General features: G+C 48.2%; 2 protein-coding genes across 4 annotated transcripts in view; both read left to right on the plus strand.

The window, feature by feature from the left end:
- Positions 1-14801, plus strand: part of RNF10 (ring finger protein 10) — a 129883-nt gene extending 115082 nt beyond the window's left edge. The window contains exon 16 of one of the 2 annotated variants that reach the window (XM_054510485.2): positions 10097-14801. In XM_054510485.2, coding sequence (XP_054366460.1) covers positions 10097-10242 — 146 coding nt within the window. In that variant the 3' untranslated portion in view covers positions 10243-14801. The remainder of the gene's footprint in view (positions 1-10096) is intronic. The other variant, XM_064578500.1, reaches the window with a different exon arrangement.
- On the plus strand, positions 1003-13465 carry MLEC (malectin). Of its 2 annotated transcripts, XM_045887495.3 has the most exons (5): positions 1011-1373; positions 7105-7283; positions 7824-8000; positions 8110-8167; positions 9355-13465. In XM_045887495.3, the coding sequence occupies exons 1-5, from the start codon at positions 1148-1150 to the stop codon at positions 9582-9584; spliced, it is 870 nt and encodes a 289-aa protein (XP_045743451.1). In that variant the 5' UTR covers positions 1011-1147; the 3' UTR covers positions 9585-13465. The 2 variants fall into 2 exon arrangements, with proteins under 2 accessions (XP_064434571.1, XP_045743451.1); XM_064578501.1 differs by lacking the exons at positions 7824-8000; positions 8110-8167 and having other exon boundaries at positions 1003-1373.
- Positions 14802-21548: the final 6747 nt, after the last annotated feature.

Here is a 21548-nt window from a genome sequence, read left to right on the forward strand (position 1 = left end):
AAAAATATTTGCGGAATTTGCCTTGGCTCTGCCCTCAACTTGCGGTGTCACCCGTTTGGCCAACTCTGCGACCCTCTTTGGGCCTCACTGTCTCTGAAAAGTGGGGAGTTCGGACAGCGACCGCAGCGCAGGGATCGCCAATGTAGGAAAATGCTGGGTGAACTGCCACGGAGCAGAGAAGGAGCTCCGGTCGAGCATACACCTCCAGACTGGGCACCACGCTCGACTGTCCACACCAACGTGGGGGAAGCCCCGATGCCGTCCCCGAGTCGCTGGGGCGGGGCCGAGGCTGTCGCCATGGATACACGGGTAGCTGGAGCCCCTCCCCCCCAAGGCCACGCATTTCCGCTGTGTTGGAGCCTTCTGATTGGACGGCCGCCTGGACGCTACCACAAGCCCTGAGCCCGCTAAGGGGTGGGGGCGGGGTGTTGTCCTCGTGGGACGCGTGCTCTGAAGAGCTGTGCTTGTGGCCTCTCTAGGGGAGAATGGGTTCTCTGCCTCACAAGGAGAAAAAGACTGAGGCTCAGGTCGGAAGAGTGTACACTCCTACTAGAGCTTATGTTCATGCCTCTCCCTGAGAAAGGAAGAGGGGGCGGGAAAGTCAGCAACGCCCCCTCGGGAGCCTATTCGGTCCCAAGATCTGGAGCACCGGAAGTGTTGGCGACGTGTCAGTGCGCCCTACTCTAAACCTTCCCTCCTAGGCCACCTTTCCTATTCAGCTGCGGGATTCCGGGGCCGCCTGGGCGCTGCACCCCGCCACTTCCGCATTTAACCGCCGCTTCAACCGAACTCCCAACCTGTGCGCGCGCTCCCTCTCGAGCCTGATGGTTGGGCCGGCGCCTGGGAGTAGCCACGCCCTTTCCCTCGCCTGGCAGCCAATGAACGGGCGTTTCTCGGCGGGGTTATGGGTAATTAATGAGGGTCGGGCGCTGATTGGCTGCAGCGTCGTGGCCGGGGGCTGGGCGGCGGGGTAGGTTGTTCCTGAGGTGGGAGGCGGCACCCGTGGCTGAGAAGGAGGCCTGAGAGCGACATGTCCCCGGCGGCCGAGGCAGAGCGGCCCGTGGTGCTGTTTTTCTGAGTCCGGGGCGGCCTGGCGGCCGGCTGAGGACGAGGGTCGGCGGAGGCTGCCCCCGCTGTGGTGGCCGCCATGCTGGGGGCCCGGGCGGTTGAGGGAGCTGCGGTGGCGCTCCTGCGACTGCTACTGCTGCTGCTGCTGCCGGCGCTCCGGGGGCCGGGGCTCGGCGTGGTCGGCTCCGCGGGGGCCGGGCTACCCGAGAGCGTCATTTGGGCCGTCAACGCGGGCGGCGAGGCGCATGTGGACGTGCACGGGATCCACTTCCGCAAGGACCCTTTGGAAGGCCGGGTGGGCCGAGGTGAGAGCCCCTCAGCCGAGCAGTGGGATCCGGGGCCTGCCGTGCTGGGAGCAGCCGGCCGAGGGCTGCGGGCCCTGAGCCCCCTCCTCGACCCTGGGGCCACGTCTCTGGAGCCAAGTGTCTCTCTCAGCAGTTTCCTGGGACCCGGTCCGAGCTCAGAGCCTGGCGCTGGCTCGAAGCTACGAAGAACAATTGAGGCAGAGTTGGCGAGAAGTTATATTTGGACCTCACATCCTGCATTTTCTTAACCCCTCGCTTCCACCCGATCTGGGAAAGTAAAGACGAGGGCGGCCTCTTGCCACCTCGAGGCCTCACGGGTTGTTGTAGGTTATCAGAGCCCCAGGCCTGGGTGGTTTTGCTCTCCTATCAAGACAGTTCCTGGTAGATTCCTGCCATCCCAGAAACGAGCCGCTTTTCTTACCCCTTCTGCAGGAACGGGGCTTGATTCTTAGCCAGCATAGGAAGGAATCTTCGAAGAGGATGGGCCAGGAAAGTTTGATTGTAGCCTCCTCCCGCCCCCCTTTTAGAGCTAGGAATATGTGTGCTTAAAGGTGGAAGTTGAGGCCACCCCAGAGGGTGGTTATATTGAAGCCATTCTGCACGTGAGGCTGATAGAGTGTCAACTGGGTCAGCCAGTGTAAGATCTGAGTATTGGGTTCCAGAGTGTGTAGAGCCTACCCTAAGTGGCCTTGAGAGGTATGATTCCAATGTATGGGAAAAATGATTTTGACTTAACTGACGAGCAACAGCGGTTTTTAGAGAGCTGCGCAGTTCTCAAAGCTAGGGTAAGAATAGCCAGGGCAGCTGGTTAAAAATGCAATTTCCAGACCTAGTAGATTAAACCCACCTTTCTGCACCAGGGGCTTCTGATGTTGGTCATCCCCAGACCAGACTTTGGGAAAATCTGCTCTAGACTCTTGTTTCTTCTGTAAGTGGGATTGGACAACAGGTTTAAGAGGGAAGTTCCTTACTTCATGTGTTGGAAGGAGATTTATGTTGTATGCTGGGTTCAGAGGCTGCCAAATTGGCAGTATGCCATCTCCAGAAAACCAAGAGACAGACTTTCTCTCATTCTTTCCACGATGCCCAGATTTGGCTCTTGCCTTTAGGAAAGGGTTTAACTTAGTTCTTCCAAGATAATTGCAGTGTCCTGGAGTTTGTTATATTAGCGAGTTTATTGCTTCCATACATGTGAGGGTGTTGGGACACAGGGCTGTTTTCTGAAGTTCTATGTTTGTCTTGGAATTTAGTTAGCCCTGGCATGTAGGTCTCAGTAGCTTGGGTTCAGCTGAGTCAGGGCTCCAGTCTTTAGCAGCTGTAACAGCAGCCAAAGCCAGACTTGATATTTAAGCAGGAGGTCATTGCTATCTCCATCCTGGACCCTTCCTCTTTCCTCATGGGTGTGGGCAGGGAGGAAGGAGCCCTTGAGGAAACTAGAGACCATTTGTGGACTTTGCCTCTTGAGATAGCAGTGGTGAGGACAGTGTGCAGATGGTTTCTCTCACTTAACAGATACCAGGCTTCACATAGGTTACATTATCCTATTAGGTTTATTGTGCAGAGGAAAAAGCTAAGACCATACAGGTTTAGTTCCCAGCTTCTTTCTCCTCTTATTCGGAAATCCTGGTTTTAATTTGCTGGTGTAGGTGATTTTGGGGGTGGAGCGGGGGAGGTGCTGGTGCTTGTCAGCATTCATCCAGTCTCTGTGTCCTTCGGTTATTGGTTCATGGTTGCACTTTCTTTGGAGCTTATTGTAGCAGGTAAAATTACATGAGACCTACCCAAGCCCATGTGTACTGGAGCCCGACATTTGGGGCACTCTATAAACAGGTTCCCTGCTCCACTCTGTGAGAGTATGACAAACGTGGACCATGAATTGTAGCAATAGGAAGGGGTAGATGAAGAGTGGAGGCTGGTTGTCAGCTGCAGCTTGGACCAGCCTGTTGCAACATTGCACACTGGGTTCCTGAGAGTAATTTTTGGTGGCCTTAGATCTGGGCCTGAGATGTGGTTCAGCTTCCACTCTCGGGAGGCAACTCTAGTTTCTTTCTGTGCTAAGGAGTCGGCACCACAGAGGGAGGTGTAGCTGTTCACTCTGCCTTCCCTTCTCTGGCACCGTTTAGGAGGATGTGCCAGGTACTTGGAGACCCTTGCCTCATGCAGCTATTTCCACTAATTGCGGTAGGAGCTGTATGTCTTATTTCTTTTGCCACATGCCTCTGATACTGTTCTGTCATGCTGAAGGAAGTTCATTTTATGTTGACTGAATTCAGGTATTTGTTGCCAAGTTAATCCAGATAAGGGTTTGGCCTGCTTTTGAACTTGGTGTTTCTCTGTAGTGTCTTTGTAGTTCAGCATTCTTGTAACTGAGTGGCCTAGGGCACCTAGTGGCCTTTGCTTTCAAAGGCACTCCATAATATTTATTGAAATTCGTTTCTGCCTTGAGGATAGCTAGTGCTCATCGGAGATACTTACAGCTTGGGAAAGGCTTTTTCAACTTGTGTGCTTCACCAGATGGTAGTACCACTATGCTTCGGCAGTGCTCAACTTGGGGTTTTGGCATGCTGAACATTCTGGGTTCTTTTCAACTTGCTCATTGTGGGTTCCTCCTGACTGAGGAGGAAAAGACCTGGTTATTTGGCCTGAGAGCATAAAACTTGGCTTGGTTTTGGGAGAGGCTATTTCCTCTTCATAGAAAGATACCTGCTGATCATTTGTATGACCTTGAAGAACACACTTTACCTCTCTGGGCCTTGTTTTCCTTTTTTAGTATAACTTACGATGCTTTAGAAATCAGTGGCCCTGAGTCTGAAAACTCTTCTGTCCAGAATGGGTTAAAGTGTATCTTTTTCTGTGCTCAGTGACCTTTTACATGAAGTGACAAGTAGGGCATATCATGATTCCAGAGGGGTAAAAAGGTAGCTTAGAGCCTGAGCCTATCAGACTACTGATTCTGCAAGCCTAAGGAAGACCCTTTTCTGGGCAACCTTCCTTTTGGCTGGGGAGGGATTTGGCTTTGGGGAGATAAGAACTAAAAAGAGGATGAGAGTCACTGCTCCCTCTGATTTGCTGAAGGCCATGGGATTTGTTTAGAATTCTCTCCCTGTACTGTCACCTAAGAGGCAGGCTTCATCTTCAGGCCCTCCAAGTAGTAGAATTTCATAGGTAGAGAATTTAAGTGGGTTGTAGCCCCCATTTTACAGGTGAAAAAACACCTGGAGAAAATAATTTGTTCCAAACCCCGTCATAGGTGGCAGAGCCAGGATTCAGATCCAGGCCTGTCTTATAAAACGGGCTGAATTTTTCGAGCAGCCTGGCTCCTCCATTGTCCTGAACTAAGAATCTTAGCAGCAGACATAATGTAGGCCCTTTGGCCCCCTTCCTTTCTGGTTAACTGTCTGAACTATATTGTGCCAACTTCAGCAGTGTGCTGATTGTGTGCACTTCACTGTATTTTAGAGAAAGCTGTTTAGCTGTGAATACATAAAGTCTAAGGGGGAAAGAAAAAAATCCTTTTTGCTGCTGCATCTCTTGGGACTTGGGCAAATGCAACTTTACATGTGGCAGATCTCTTGGGAAAGCCACTTGGGCTTTAAAGGGAAAATATTTAAAGGTAATTCCAAGGTTGTTAAGTAGTTTTTATTCACATGGCTGAGTTTTCTTAGTTGTGAGACTGAGGCTGTTACAGATTACATTACTGTCAGTTTCTCACTTTTTCCACTCGGCAAGAAAAAAAAAAAATTCCCCACACATGCACAAAATTTTCTGTGTATCTAAAAATCAAATCTAGTTAATGTTCCAAATTTGTAAGGATCATGGTTCTCATGGAAGAAGGAAATTCTTAGAACTCAAGTGGAAGAGAAATAGCAGTCTTTTAATCTTTATGGGTTTGTGCCCTGGTGTAATGGTTTGAGCCTGGGAAGGAGCTGAGGCGTGTTGGCAGTACATCCTTTGTAGTGCTATTTCTTGAGAAGAAATAAGAAGAAAAAGGTCTGAAGACAAAAGGGCAGTGAGTTTCCTATTGCATTGTCTCATCAGGTCCATCTGATGTCATGGCTAACTGTCCCCTTACAGGAACTGTTAACAGTTATGTTTATTTTTTTGAGGGCTTGACCTTAGCCACTGGCTCTTTTAGTTACTCTTTTACCTCCCTTGGAGATAAAAGATCCCCTTGGAGTTTTGATGATTCAGAAGGTAAAGCTCCAGGGATGACTGCTCTTGGACATCTCCCAAAGGACCTAGGTGCCAAATGTCTTCAGAGTCACTGTGTGAGATTGGAAGGTGGTTTTGAAATCTTAATTCCGGGCTGGAGGAGCGACTGGGCCTGTACCAAAATCATTGCTAAGTCTGTAGTTTGGAAAGTAGATTTATGGAGCACTGGAAAGCCTCATTGTGTTTACATGATAAAGGAATCAGAGAAGCTACTTTCGAAGGAGGAAGCATAGCTATTCACCTCTGGGGCTGGAGTGTGGTTGGTGTCTTATGTTTGAGGAAAGACCCCAGTCTAGTTTGTTATGGAGCAGGAGAAAAACATACATAGTTTTGTCTTCTACCAAGGCTGGGGAAGAGGGCTGGGGGCAATAGAGGTTTTCCGCTCTTCTGATACCGACCCAAGATATGTAACTTTTTACCTTTTTTTTTTTTTTTTTAATGTAAGCTCTATGCTCAGAGTGGGGCTTGAATACTCATAACTCTGAGATCAAGAGCCACATGCTCGACCAACTGAGCCACCCAGGCGTCTTTTTACTTTTACCCTGCCTTATTCCTTGTCAGTCTATGACATGGGAAAGGTGGCTCCCCAAGGACTTGGGCATCTTAGGCCAGAGGTGCCAGTAGGACCTTGGCAGATTTTTTTCTTGCTATAGGATGGCTCTAGCCCTGTGGAGAGAATAGCATGGCTTCACTGCTGTGCAGGCACCTCCTTTGTTGCTGTTTGTTAGTTCAGCAAATCATATTAAGTGCCTCTTTATGTGCCAGCCACCTTGTTAGGTGCTGGGGACACAGTAGGAACTTTTTTTCTTCTTTCAGTTTAACTGAGGGAATGTGCAAGAGAGAGTAGGTGAGGTTGAGTTTTGTGAGTTTGTGAGAATTAAGGTGCTTGCATGTAAAGGAAATTAGCATCACACCCTTCTTATGAGCATGTTTCTCTTTACCAGCCTTGGAACTTTGTGAATGAAAATTATAAAAAGCAACTAAGCTGGTATCTTACTTGCAATAAAGACAATGCAGAAATGACTTTCCTAACATAGCCTGTTTGTTTTAGACTCTTGAGCTTTTCTGAATGAAAAAAACAAAACAAAACAAACCACACACATTCTCTGAACTTAATCATCTTGCAGAGTTCTTGGCCATCCCCCCCTGTTTTATGAGCTTTCTCTGAAGTTCCCCTTCTCAGGGAGCCAGGAACTGTAGCTATCGCCTGTTTTCTTCCTGTCACTCTCTGTGCAGTTGAGGAAAGTCATTTTAACAGGCTTTTAAAAAGTTCTACTCTGAGGGTTAGGGAGCTGTTGGGGTAATTAGTGTTTGGTTTCTCTCACTTTACTCTTCCTTGGTAATGGCTCTCTAATTCTTGCCTTTGTGTCTGGTCTCTTTAGAGCCAGGCGGATAGGGGGTGGCCCCTTCCCCTGGGAAGGTTACTCGCATTGCCCTGGAAATGGCTAGCAGTTCTGGGGTCTCTCCTTTTTTTGTGTGTCTTGCCTCTGATGTGGTTTCTCTTGTTTTTTGTCCATAGCCTCTGACTACGGTATGAAACTGCCAATCCTGCGTTCCAACCCGGAGGACCAGATCCTGTATCAAACAGAGCGGTACAATGAGGAGACTTTTGGCTACGAAGTGCCCATTAAGGAGGAGGGGGATTATGTGCTGGTGTTGAAATTTGCCGAGGTCTACTTTGCACAGTCCCAGCAGAAGGTGAGGCCTGGTCAGTGGGACATTGCCACTCTTGGATAGTCCCCTGCTATGGGCCAGAGAATGTAAGAGCCTCCCCAGAAGGGAGGAACAGGTGAGCTTTGAGGAAAAGCTGGATTCCTTCTGCCCCTAGAGAAGCAATGTCCCATTGCTCACAAGGCTGCACTTGCCTTGGGGGTTGGTGACAGAAGGCAATGCCAGAATCTTAGTTCTTGGCAACTAACTGATCCTGGTTGTCTTCCTTGGTTGTCAGCACTTTCTTGTATTTAGCCTTATTCTTTTCCTGTCTCTTGCGAATTTCCTTCTGTCCATGTTGAGCTTTTTGTTTGTATTCTTTGTTCCTAAGGACAGTGAAAGAACTTGGCTTTGATTTAGCTCATGTAAAGAACTTGGTACCCTTGACTATATCCAGCCCTGTCATTTTAAAAATTATTTCTGAACTTGAAGATCCAGGCAGGTAATGTCCAGCTGCTAAAGGGGTATGAAGCTGATGGTTTTGACATTGTCTCTCTCTCTCTCTCTCTTTTTTTTTAATTGTGGAAGGTATTTGATGTGCGATTGAATGGCCATGTTGTGGTGAAGGACTTGGATATCTTTGATCGTGTTGGGCACAGCACAGCTCATGATGAAATCATCCCTATGAGCATCAGAAAGGGGAAGCTGAGTGTCCAAGGGGAGGTGTCCACCTTCACAGGGAAACTCTACATCGAGTTTGTTAAGGTAATGCTCTCCCTCTGCCCTCCCTGCTGAGGAAATGTTTAATAAAAGAATGGGTGCAGGGGGAATGTTTACTGCTGTGTGGTGCTGACCATGGTTTCCCATTTCCTAGGGGTACTATGACAATCCCAAAGTTTGTGCACTCTACATCATGGCTGGGACAGTGGATGGTAAGTGGCGTCTTTAACCTCCTTTTTTCCTTGGGCTGAAGGATATAGTTGAGGAAACCCTTGGGGGAATAATTTAGCTGATCACTCTTGTGAGAACACTTAAAGCCAAATTGTGGGGAATCCAGAGCCAGATGGATGGGGATGAAGTGTAGCATGGTGCTGGCCATAAGCTTTGGAGTAAGGTCTGTGTTCAAATTTTGTTGCTGCCACTTAATCAGCTCTTTGGTTTTGGACAAATTTCTTTAACTTCACTGTAAATTTGGCTTAATAATGGTACCTACTGGTGTGCCCTGACCTTGTAGTCTTTTGGAATTGCCTAAAACTTGTCCATATTCTCTTTCTTTGACATCTATTTCCTGGGAGCAAAAAGGGAAAAGACAAAAGGAGGAGGAGTCCTTTAGCATTTTGGTATGCTCTGAGAGAGTCCAGAATTGCTGGACTGTACTGGACAAAAGTTTACTTACCAATGTCTCCTTGTTCTTGGGATCCAGCCTTAGGGTGTATCGCTTTCTCAGCATTGCGATGATCCTACCCACCAGCTTCCCAGGCTTATTTTTTGCAGAGAAAGCTTGTGTCTAAGTGACTTTTCACCTCCATTCCACCTCTGTACATTTTCCCAACTCATCCTGAATGCACCAGGGGGCTCATCCTGTTGTCTTGATGTGTCCCCAGATGCTGGTATTCTGACATCTAGGCAGAAGTCTTGCCACAAAAACAGATTTGTAGCTTGATCCCCTAAGGAGGAGGCAGAGCAGAGCGGTAGTGAGTGCTAACAACCCAAGGCTCTGTGGCTCAGCTTTTCCTCAGTTGCTTTGTGAATCAGAAGGGAATGTGGGATTGCGGAGGCTGCAGGAGGGATTTGAAAAGGTTAAGTTTTGGGTGTCGGGTCATTGTCTCTGTTCAATCTGGTCCTCCCGTGGTTCTGAAGAAGTAGGACAGGAAGGGGAGATAGCGAACCTCCCTGGGCGCAGGGCTTTTACTGTGTTTTAGTTAAATCTAAAGAAGACTAAGTGTTTGCAGCAATCTGCTATCCTCTAGGCCAGGAGCTATTTCTGCTACTTCTTTTTTTTCCCTGTGGACCCAGCATAGGTCGTAGCATCTCTTTGTTGTGGCTCATTTACGGCTCTTAAGGGTCTCACTCAAATGCCGTGGATCTTACTTAACAGGCCTCTGTTTTCTCGTGTCAGATGTACCAAAGCTGCAGCCTCATCCAGGACTGGAGAAGAAAGAGGAGGAGGAGGAAGAAGAAGAATACGATGAAGGGTCTAACCTCAAAAGACAGACCAATAAGAACCGGGTGCAGTCAGGCCCCCGCACGCCCAACCCCTATGCCTCGGACAACAGCAGCCTCATGTTTCCCATCCTGGTGGCCTTCGGAGTCTTCATTCCAACCCTCTTCTGCCTCTGCCGGTTGTGAGAACAAATACCATCCTGAACTGGGTGGAGGGGTGAGGGAAAGAAACCAAACATACTCGTTTTGGTTTCTGTATTTTTCACAGTGATTAACAAAAAAAACAAACAGACAAAAATCACACACAAAAATTAAAGGAGAAAAAAGGAGGCAGAGTGGGTAGAGAGCAGCCCTCATCCACCACTGGTCCCAGCCCCGCTTCAGTCCTTGTGCTCTCTTTGTGGCTGGCCCCAGCCGTCTCTTTCCTCTCCAGGGTACTTAGGGTAAAGCGGATCCTACACGTTCAAGGATCCTCGTCTGCACACCTAGTGGAAAGAACTCTGAACCCAGAGCAGACATGGTTCCTTTTTTTAGGTTAGAAATTAACAGCAGGGAAATGTCATCTTATTACCTGAGAAGACCAGCGCTGGGAGTTGGGTATGTTCCGAAGTGATGTCCAGATAAGTTTTCAGATGTCCTGGGATTGAAAGTGTGTGTGCTTTGTGTATGTGTGAAGGTGTATAATTTGTATGATAAAGATGAAAACAGGGGGGGATTAAACAAAAAAAGAAAGAAAAGTAGATACTTCCTTACTTGGAAGCCTTTCTGGTTTCAGCCTAATGATGCTTCCACCTTAAGTGTTTGCGCTTTGTCATTGCTTGTCTCCCTGACATGTGCCAGTTAGAGGACTGTCTGGTATCCAAGACGAATAGTTTATGTCAGGTCCTCAAGTTGCCTCTGACTTGTTACCACAACAAATCATTTTAATTTCAGTGCCTGTTGGGGACTTGATTTCCTCTCATTTCCCCCCCTTAATCTGGCTCATTTGAAATCCCTTCTCTCTCTCCCAGTCATCCTGCTAAGTTATTGCCAAGAAGGGAAGGAGACATGGGGATTTGGGGTTCCCTTTGCTTGAATGTCTTATTCTCTACCACCTCACCTTGTTGGTACTTCCCTCCCTGGATCTCTGAGCCAGCAGCCAGGAGGACCTGACCCAGCAGTTCTTTTACTGGCCCCTCTGTAGGGTCTTGCTGCCGGGGGACAGGGATGCTTTCCAGCCTGCAGCAACACAACACTTGACCTTAAAAGTCTCTTCTGGTCTTTGGATTAGAAAAGGCTTATGTTAGCATAACTTAAGAGCCACCTCAGAGACTTGAGCCCTACTAAGTGACTGACCACTGTTTAGAGTGTCTGTCTAGTGTCTGATGTTAGTTTTTCCCATCTTGTGTCTGTGGCACAAGTCAACCAGTTTTGGTTTATGCCCAGGGCTGCCCCACAGAGCTAGACTGATGGTATCTGGCCCGGGGGTGCCTCTCACTGATCTTAATAGTATGCCCCTCTGCCCTTTCATCTCCCTATCCAAGTTACAGTTGAGTTCTTGGTGTGACGGGGCTGAAAGATTTCCAGTCAGCCATAGTCCTGGCAGCTCTGAAGCCAACCTTAGCATCTAAGTGTCTGTCTTAAATTCCCTGGAAAAACTTCTGCAGGAAATGAAGCTTCCCTGTTCTCTTCCTTTCTGGTCACTGTTATCCTTTTCCCAGTTAGGGCAGCAATGAGGGAGGACCCAGCCAAGCTACAAGGAATTTTGTGGATGGAAGGCAGCAGGATTAGCTTCTGCTTGGGCTGGAGCACCATAGAATCTCAGACAAAGCTCATCATTTTAGAATGTGTTTAATTTTGTCTTTTTTTTTTTTAATGTTTTTAAAGAGCTCCATATATTTGAACTGTTTGTTATGTGACAAAGTAAGTAGCCTTTGGGCTCATGTCCTGGGTTTTGACTCTTGATGAGTTACTCTGGGCCAGCATTTAGTCCTTTGAGAGTTGGAGCCCTTTATTTTAGCTGTGACTTAGGCCTCAGTAGTAGGGTATTGAGTCAGGCATCTGGATGGCTGTGGCCTGAGGCCGCAGTAAGAGGAACACTTCTGGAGTGCTTCACAAAGCTCCCTGCTTTAAAGGATGGCATCCTATGGCCTTGATCCTGGGGACCCCCTGCCTGGGGCAGTGGACATCCTATTGACTGAGCTTCTGACAGTGGCTTCGGTTCGTCTTCCATCAGAAGTCCCCACAGCTGTAGTCCACTGCCAGCGAAGGAGACGAGATGAGGAAGGAGGATGTGCTGCCTCCATTTTGCCTTGTTTGTTAGTTTGCCTGGGTCTCTGAGGAAGGAGGGGTCCCGCCTCCTCACCTCAACCCATCCCTTCAGTGACTCAGAGTCTCAGAAGGAAACCCTGGCTCCTGGGGCCATTTCCTAATGGTACTGTAAGCCAAGCAGCTTTGCTTCCAAGCCCACTCCTGTTTCCAAGCCCACTTCTTTCCCCTGAGCTCAGGGATAGGGATGGGCATTTTCCTCTGCTTGTGTCCGAAAGGAAGGAATATCTTTCTATGGCTCACAAAAACTAAAGGAGAAGTGAGGAAACAGGAAGAAGTATGGTGGGGGCCTGGGTAGAGTCCCCTGGAGCCAAGCCCACCCAGCTAACAGAGCTGCCCAGGGCCAGTCACAGCTGGCCCAGGATGCTGAACTTGAAAGCTTGTTTTTTGTTTTGTTTTTTTTTTTGTTTTTGGCTCCTCCAAGATGATATAGGTACATGAAGTTTAGGTTAAAGGGGTGGGGTGGGGCACTCTGTATTTTTATTTTTGTATTGTGTGTGTCACGAATTACTCTGTTCATCGTTTGCTTTTTGCACTGTGTGTTCCCCTGCCTATATTTTGAGCTAGTGCGAGGACCAGGCAGCCACGCTGCTGGGAGACTGGGGTTGGGGAGGTGATGAGGGATGCCACTGAGGCCTGGGGAAAGGGATATCTGGGCACTTCTACTGGATCCATGCTCCCCTAGGTTTTTAGATTTCCCTGACCCCAGCTGGCCAAAGCCAAGAACAGATGGCCAAGATGAAACTCCTTTTTTGGTTCAGTTTCTGGGTAGACCACACAAAGACGTCTGCTGGGGATGGGCTGAGAATCTGCAGCCTAGCTCTGATTTGGGTCAGGGGCCAGGTGGCCGTTGTGGGTTTTACTCACGCTGACTGAAATGTTGTGCCAGGAAATAATCTGTGGGACCCATGTCCCCTAAACCAGGTCCATTTTCCCATAAAGTCTCCGCTATGGAGGAGAAGCTGCTCAGTGGATATCTTGAATTCTGGTGACTTGAAAGATGGTTCTCTTCACATGTCAGTGGGGTCAGACTCCCGGGGGGGGTCATAGGGCCTACAGGGCCACCGGCTGGTTTGAGAGTGTGACCTTGTTCTCTTTTTCCCACTGTTTGCCTAAGAGATACTGGCCTGAAATTGGGGGATCACATTAGAGGTCAATTAGACTTTGAAGAGATGAGGTGAAGTTTAGGTTTACCTCCCCCCCTTTCTGTGCCTGGAAACTGTTTAATCCAGTTTCAGAATTGTGTTTTGACTTCTTTATCTTTTTGGAGAAGCTTCTGTTTTAAGGAATTTCTCTTCCTTTTTATCCTGCCTCTACTTTCTCCTGAGAAGGCCTGGCCATGGCTTCTAGAATCTCATTTGAACTTCAGAAAACAGCAGGAGGTATACTCCTTTCTCTAGAAATTGGCTCACCTTGGGAAGCCTAGGGAAAGAGTCCACAGGTTCTCTACCCTCCCTGGAGATTGGGGCAGGACCCACCCCCGGTCAGCACAGTGCCTTTTCCTCTCCTGCTCTGAGCCAGGGTGGGCATTCCCTCTAGATTCAGGTCTGGGCAGGGGTCTTTCAGTCCCTGCCATGGGGCTGCTTCCCCATCCCTCTCTCCCCTTCCCCTTTGCTGGCCGGCTCTCACCTAATTCAAGTGTCTTCTTGCCTCAAGGAGCCTTAATGGCATCAAGTGGCAACATGTCATATTGTCCTCCATGCCTCTCCAAAGGGCCTAGGAGAGCAGGTGAGCTTTCCAAACTGAGAGACTAACAGATGCTCCTGTTCAAAAAGGAAGGAGGAGGAGATGCTTTGGGCCTCCTTTTGCTGTGGCCCTGGGGAAGGAGCCTGGGGTAAGGCTAAGTGATAGTGCAGAAGCAGAACCAGAAACACCTGGGATGTGTTCAGAAATTTTAGAAGTCTGCTTCTCTTCTATGGAAAGATCTAATTAGGGTTCAAAGAGCTCTAAGAAAATTGCAAAGAAGCCTTAATGTTCAAGCTTCAGAGAGATCAGAGTAGTTTCTCCCTATCCATCCGAGCTCGGACTCTTTCTGTATTTAGACCTCTCCTGGGGCAAGAGGGCTAGGTTTCCTCATTTTATTATGAGACCAGATTGGCATCAGTGGGTCAGCTGCCCAGCTAGGGCGGGTTTCTTTGTACAAGGGTGGCTTGCTGCCGATCTAGTTTGTCCTTCTCCAGCTGCCTTTTGGCTAGCCTGCCTTTGGTTGCCAAATCATTCTGATAAGAGCAGGTGATTTGGGGACTGGCTGGGTTGGCAGGAAAAGAGCAGGATGGATCTCTTGGGACGGTCCCCTTCCACCCCCCCACCCCCCCCAGGAGTATAAAAACAAGGAGCCAGGATTGTGCTGGCAGCCAGGGAAACAGTAGTCCTGTTAGAGTTGGCAGGGAGGGCCCTGGCACCTCTCACATCCAGGCAGGCTTGTGAGATGGGGGCACATAGCACCAGGAGAAGCAGAACTTCATTCTCACCTCTATTTTGAGCTTCAGTGCTTTATTTCAGTATGAGGGAAAACAACAACAAACTGAAGTGTGCTTTCCGTCCTTTCAAAGGACAACTGTCGGGAAAGGAGAGCTGAGTTGCCAGGTGGGAGGGGAGAATTGGCAGGGAGATCTTCACGGCAAACCAGGAATGAGGCGTTCTTGACTCTTCTCTTCCCTGGTGTGTCATGATCCAGGGAATGAAAAGAAATTTGACCCTGGATTAGTCCCCTCCTTGGATTTTCCTTCCACCATGTTCTCACACGCTAGGAGCAGCTGCCCATTCTGAGCTCAGGGCAGCCTCTTCAACCATTATCGGCCTAACCTGGCTTGTCAGGAAACCTACCCTGCCCCTCCAGATTGGGCCTGGCTGCTCTGTTCTGTACCAAGTACTGGAGAATAGTGTCAAGTTCATAGTAGCCCTGGTAGTTCCTAGATTCCCATCCTCTCCCTGCAGAGGTCAAACCAACTCTTTGTCTGTGGCCACAACATGCATTTACAGCAGCACAGTGAGGGGCTTTGAACCTGGCTGGCCCGGGAAAGCAGTAGGGGTGGATAGAGCTGTCTTTCCTTCTGGGCTGTCTCCGTCTGTCCCTACCCTTTACATGCCCCACCCTACTCCCACCAAAAAGTAAAAAAATCAGGATGTTTTTCACTGTCCATTGCTTTGTGTTTTAATAAACAATTTGCAGTGACACTCTGTTGAGATTGAGTTTGAACTTGATTGCAAAAAGGTGAAGTGATGGGGTGGGAAAAGGGAGACCCGGGGGCTCACTTGGCTGCGAAGGGCTCTCCTGTGACAAGACTAGGGGCTTTTGTCCATTTTTTTTTTTTTTAATATTTTATTTATTTGACAGAGACATAGCGAGAGAGGGAACACAAGCAGGGGCAGTGGGAGAGGGAGAAGCAGGCTTCCCGCCGAGCAGGGAGCCCGATGTGGGGCTCGATCCCAGGACCCTGGGATCATGACCCGAGCCAAAGGCAGACGCCCAACGACTGAGCCACCCAGGCACCCCTGGGGCTTTTGTCCATTTTAGCCAGGATGTTTGTTTAAGGGAATGAATTTCTGTAAAACTCTGCCTGGCCATTTCAGCCAGCAGTGCATTCAAGGAAAAATAAACAGTTGTTTTGTTTTGTTTCCACTTTCACTGGAACTCCAGGCCATGACTGTCTCCCTCCCAGTGCACGTCTTTCACTCAGCTTCCATGACAGCCTGTGGACAGACCAAGCCCTGGGACAGTTTTCTCTGCCCCCCCCCCCTTTTTTTTGAGAGAGCGAGAGCACGCACTGTGGGATTGGGGTGGGGAGTGGGCAGAGGGAGAGGGAGAGAATCTTCAGCAAGCTTGACATGGGCTCAACACAGGGTTCAGTCTCAGAACCGTGAGATCATAACCTGAGCCAAAATCGAGTCAGATGCTTAACCAACTGAGCCACCCACATACCCTAACTGCTTTCTCTTTTTCTAGTGTGTTGTCAGTGTTGAGTGTACATTGGGAAGGGGCAGAAAGACCAAAGGATGTTTTTCCTGTAATTTATCTGCCTCGTTTTACAGCTAAGGAACATGAAACTCAAAAAACTTAAGTAATTTACCCCAGGCTAGTCAGCAAATGGTCAAGGCAGGCTTCGAATTCCGTCTGTCTGCCTGCAAAGCCCATGTTCTTTCTAAGGCTGTAAGGACGATGGTAGATACCTCTTATGAAGCCCTCGAAATGGATGAGGCACAATGCCAAGCACTTTTACAGATGTTACTCCTGTTTAATCTTCCAACAAACCAGTTGGTATTAGCCTTTCATAGGTGAAGTGACTTGCCCAAGGCCATACAGCCAGCAAAAGACAGAGCTGGGATTTTATACCTGGACTCTGGCTCTTGATCATGACGCCCTTATTACTCTCATTACCTTTCCTTTACCCACGATGCTATGCGACTGGCTCCAGACTCCAGAACCTACCTGCTAAATTTCCCCAGCAGGAATGGAGGCTGCTGGTACGAGGAGAGGGAGGGAGAGTTTGGCCTACCTCCCTCAGTTACCCCTTGAAGGGCAGAATTCAGTGCTCAGCTCCAAGAATGAGGCCAGTGTTGATGGAGTGTTCTCAGGGCCCTAATAAACCAGGAGGCCCACAGAGCCTCTTTCTTAGCTCGAGCCCACCCATAACTGGAATTCTTTACTAATTCAGACCTAGCTGTTACTATTTCAAGTAGCTTTCCACGAGCTGCCAAATGGGGGAAGAGACCTGAAGAAGCCTTGCTCTAGGGAGTTGCAGGGAGGAAAACTGTCTGACAGAAGATCTTGGGCCAAGTGCTGGGGGTTGGGTTAAACCACTCCTTGGGTCCAGATCTTAATCTCGCTAAGGAAATCAGGCTCCCGGTTGGCTGGAGCCGGTGTGCTGGACCTTTCTCCATACTTAGTACCCCTACACCCCCACCCCTTATAGAGGAAGAGAGATGAGTTTTCCCCACATTTACTGGAAAGCTTGTTGCTGTTAGCAGTTGTGAGGGGTCAAGGCAGAGAGGAGGTGGAGCAGGGAGGTTCTGGAGCAGGATTGCCTCTGCTCTCTAGCAACCTGAGATGGCAGGCACCTCACTGCAGGACTCTGGCCCAAGAGTCGTAGTTTGGTTGCTACCCACGTATATGTTAGTAAAACATAACCCCACTTGCTTTTCGGTTTGACCTTGTGCTCAGACTTGCTCTCCTAGGTTTCCTTGCTGCTGCCCCTGGAGTCTGTGTGTCACTTCCTCAAGCCTGGTTTCCAGCTTGTTTCCCCTCGGCTCTTTCCAGTCAACACACTCTCCCGTCCAGCTCCATGTCTTCTCTCTGTCCAGCATGCCTGCCCTCAGCGGAGGGGTCCTGCAGAAAGGCCACCGAAATAGGTTGGCATATTGACCATGCATGAGACATACTCCCTAGCACCAGCATCGTGCTTTTTGCTTTTCGTTGCTCATTTTCATCTCTTCTTCAGTGTAGCCCTAGGGGAGACGTGTGTCTAGCTCGACTTATAAAGGAGGAAAGGAAAGCTCAGAGGGGATAGATGACCCATGCAAAGTCCCACAGCTGGTCAGTGGCAGAGTGAGGACTGGGACGGTCAAACCGCACGCTCATGCTCTCAATGCCACCACGGGCTCTTCTTTTTTTTTTTTTTAATTTTTTTTTTATTGACATACAATGTATTATTTGTTTCAGGGGTACAGGTCTGTGATTCATCAGTCTCACACAATTCACAGCGCTCACCATAGCACATACCCTCCCCAGTGTCCATCACCCAGCCACCCCATCCCTCCCACCCACTCCCCTCCAGCAACCCTCAGTTTGTTTCCTGAGATTAAGAGTCTCTTATGGTTTGTCTCCCTCTCTGGTTTCGTCTTGTGTCATTTTTCCCTCCCTTCCCCTATGATCCTCTGTCTTGTTTCTCAAATTCCTCACATCAGTGAGATCATATGATAATAGTCTTTCTCTGACTTATTTCGCTTAGCATAATACCCTCTAGTTCTATCTACATTGTTGCAAATGGCAAGATTTCATTTTTTGATGGCTGCATAATGACCTCATTGTGTATGTACGTATATATATATATCACATTTTCTTTATCCATTCATCTGTCGATGGACATCTAGGCTCTTTCCATAGTTTGGCTACTGTGGACATTGCTGCTATAAATGTTGGGGTGCACGTGCCCCTTCGGATCACTACATTTGTTATCTTTGGGGTAAATACCCAGTAGTGCAATTGCTGGGTCGTAGGGTAGCTCTGTTTTCAACTTTTGAGGAACCTCCATACTGTTTTCCAGACACCACGGACTGTTCTTTAAAAAGAACTGTTTGAATGAAAGTAACTAATGATGCTGGGTGATGGTTATGTGGAGGTGTATCATATCATTCCTTCTCTGGAAAAGAAAGTAACCCTTTAAGACTTAGTGATACAGGAAATGCATAAACATATATATATTTTTTAAGTTCTATGGGGTGCAAAATGTGAAAACTCAATCATCCTCATACCTACCTGTGTAATCCCTAGAGGATAATACAGGTGACAGTCTGGTGTGTATATTTCCTTTTATATGTATTTTTATATATGTCCATATGCACATATTTTCACATATGTATTGTGCACACGTACAAGTGTTTCTTCAGACTCCATTAGGGAATTACTGGGTCAAAGAGTACATGCATTTACAAATTCACAAGGCTCCATGAATTTTTGCTCACCAATCTTGTGCTGTATGATTTGGGATGAGGCCAGAAATCCTTTTTGGAAACAGGTGGGATATAAATAATAAATTAATACTTTGTAAAAACAACCCTCAGCCAGGGAGAGTGGTGACTTGGGTACTAGGGAAATACACCAGCTCAGTCCCAGACCACAAGGCATGCCTGCAGCCCCAGCCTGACCCGCTGATTTGATGCATGCCACCTTTAGGAGGCACTTGGAAGGAGGACTGAATTTCCCAGTCTTTGCAGAAAAAAGCCCTCTAATGTCTTGCTTACCTTGGCTGCACCAGCTCCAGGCCCCACCTGGCCTGATTTGAGGCAGACTGCCTGGCTACCCTGGGGCTGCCCTGGAAAACAGCTCCTGTCACATCTCTTACAGCGAGGAAAACAACCAGCTGAAGGAGAGGGACTTGTGGAGCTTGGGGTTGGGATGAAGGGAAGGCCATCCTTTCCACGCTGGTCTTCACCCATCTAGCCCAGGGAAACCTTGGGGTTACAATTTAATGCAGTAGATCTCTGTTGTCCTCGTTCCCCCAAACACAGTATTAGTTTATGTACTTTACAAAAAATTTTTAAAAGAGCCTTTTGATATGCCTTAGGAAGATTTGGTGAAGAGAAGCAGAGGCAGATTGGAGTTTATAGCCCTTATTTTTCCTACTCCTTCCATATATATAAATACATTATTATATATATGTATTATTTCTGTGTGTGTTTTCTAAAGACAGCCTCTTCCTTTTAATCACATTCATAGGTGGTGACCTGAGAGAGTACAGGCCCTAACTCCCTTATATGGCAGTTTTTATTTAACTTTCTTTTGAGCAGAAAAAAGTGATCAAGTGTGAAGTTGCTTGTAAATTTTAAGAGCAGAGAAGGCTACTTTGGCTTTGCATTTTTTTCCAGACAGAGATCCTAAGATATATATATACAAGCAACCTATGATCACATGCCTGCTGTGATAAAACAGTGCAGAAGTAGCTCTCGTGTCTTTCCAATACTCTCCTCCTCAGAGGGAACCATGGGTAACACTTTAGTGCATTTCCAGACCTCTTCCTTTGCAGTTACAAATACAAATCCATATATTCATGTCCTTTTTATTTTAAACAAATGGGATTCGGAGGCTTCCCCCCCCCCTTAATATATCTTTAAGCTCTCTCTATACTGGTACATATAGATGGATCTCATTCTTTTTAATATATTTATTTATTTATTTATTTATTTGAGAGAGAGAGAATGAGAGACAGCATGAGAGGGAGGAGGGTCAGAGGGAGAAGCAGACTCCCTGCCGAGCAGGGAGCCCGATGCGGGACTCGATCCCGGGACTCCAGGATCATGACCTGAGCCGAAGGCAGTCACTTAACCAACTGAGCCACCCAGGCGCCCGGATCTCATTCTTTTTAACGGCTGCATAACATGAATGGGTGCAACTGTAATTTATTGTAATTTTTCAGTGTTACAAATGGTCCTGTGGTAAACATCTTTGTGCTAAAGGATCTGGAGTTGCAGGTAAGGGGGGTAATACATTTCTTATAATTCCTAGAAAGAAAAGTGGGGATCCAGGTAACTAGTCCTGGTGTTCTGAGAACGAAGGTTTAGTGAGTAAGTGAGTGTGGGAAATGGCTGCATGCTGAGCCTCCCTCCTGGTGATTCACAATTAAGTAGCGTATTAAAAGTTCTGGAAATTCTTCAGTAACCACTCACTGCTGAGTGGTTTAAAAAGAGTTGTTTGCGAAGGGAAGGACTTTAATTCTTTGTACACATCTATTAAATTTTTCCTGAACTGGGCACCTGGGTGGCTCAGTCAGTTAAGCGTCTGCCTTAGGCTCAGGTCATGATCCCAGGGTCCTGGGATTGAGTCCCACGTTAGGTGCCTGCTCAGCAGAGAGTCTGCTTCTCCCTGTACCCTCCCCTTGCTTGTGATCTCTCTCTCTCTCTCAAATAAAGTATTTAAAAATAAATAAATAAATAAAATTTTCCTGAACGGTTTGGTAAATGCCACCCAGTTGTAATCTCTCAAAGATAGGGCAGCATTTAGATAGGAACTCGGCCACATACTGTTCCAGTAGGCTGGGCAGCTGGGGTGGAGTCAGGTTTGGATTTTGTCCAGGAACCAGGCTAGGCCTGTCAGCTCCTCCCAAGTCCCTTACATAAGGTGAGAGGGACCGAGCAAAGCCTGGTATAAACCAAGTCTTGAGGCTGATTGTGGGGAGAGGGGTGGAGTTTCACTCTGGTCTAAGTCTGGCTAAGAGGTGATATCAGACCTAGCAGACGCAGTACAACAGTTGGACCCAGGCCTCTAACACAGAAGATTGTTGACCCAGAATCCCTAGAGAAGGAGCCACTTGGGGTGTGAGAGGGCAGCCTTAACCCACCCTCCACCTACCCGCCCAACCCCTTGGCCCACCTCCTCCACTTAGTGAAATCATGATTAACTTCCCCCGTTCTGTGCAGATGTTACCTCTGTGAAGCCCCTTCTGATTCGGCCAGGCCACTCCTGTGTGTTCTGGTAGCACCATTGCTGTACCTCTGTTGGAGCAGTTAGCAGTCTGGCTCGTCTTCTATTTCATTCATACTGGGCTGGTCAAGAGGAAGCGCCACATAATGAATTATGTACTTCACAGTCTTCCCCAACAAAGGGGGAGCTCCTTTATTGTGGGGCATGCCTTCACTCATTCAGTCATTACTGAGCACCGACCGTGGCAGGCATTAACTCTGCTGCCAGAATACAGTAGTGAATAGGGTGGACCTAATCCCTGTCTTGGTTCATATTCTTACATTTCCTGTAATCTAGCCCGATGTCTAGCTCAAAGCTTAGCACAGTAGGGTTTAAAAATGGTAATCTAATTGGGAAAGCTGCTTTTGCATAGCAAGCACTTGTTTTAACTTCTGTGCTACAGATTAGAGAACATTTCCTCAAGATGCCTTGCCTAGTTTATATGACAGAAAGTCATTTGTGTGAAATATTTTAAAGACATTTGGAGTGACCTTCGGAGCCTGATGGAGTCTGGGGGGTTGGCACCCCCCGGCCACCCCTAGGGCTCACCACCTGGCTGGGACCTAGCTGGCAGAGGAGGCGGCTGGCTGCAGCCCGCAGGCCCCGCCCCCAGCCCCGCCCCGCCCCGCCCCCGCCCCCAGGTACCACCCCGGACCCCGCCCCCGCTC

The sequence above is a fragment of the Mirounga angustirostris genome, unplaced genomic scaffold (assembly GCF_029215605.1).
Source record: "Mirounga angustirostris isolate CCGP_5_RB_7025 unplaced genomic scaffold, mMirAng1.0.hap1 SCAF_14, whole genome shotgun sequence".
NCBI lineage: Eukaryota > Metazoa > Chordata > Mammalia > Carnivora > Phocidae > Mirounga > Mirounga angustirostris.

What these genes read in the sequence shown, in the direction of transcription:
- MLEC (XM_045887495.3), top strand. Translation starts at nt 1,148, where the DNA reads ATGCTGGGGGCCCGGGCGGTTGAGGGAGCTGCGGTGGCGCTCCTGCGA. An exon ending in TTGCACAGTCCCAGCAGAAG is followed by an intron (nt 7,284 to 7,823) that starts GTGAGGCCTGGT and finishes TAATTGTGGAAG; the next exon opens with GTATTTGATGTGCGATTGAA. An exon ending in TCTACATCGAGTTTGTTAAG is followed by an intron (nt 8,001 to 8,109) that starts GTAATGCTCTCC and finishes CCCATTTCCTAG; the next exon opens with GGGTACTATGACAATCCCAA.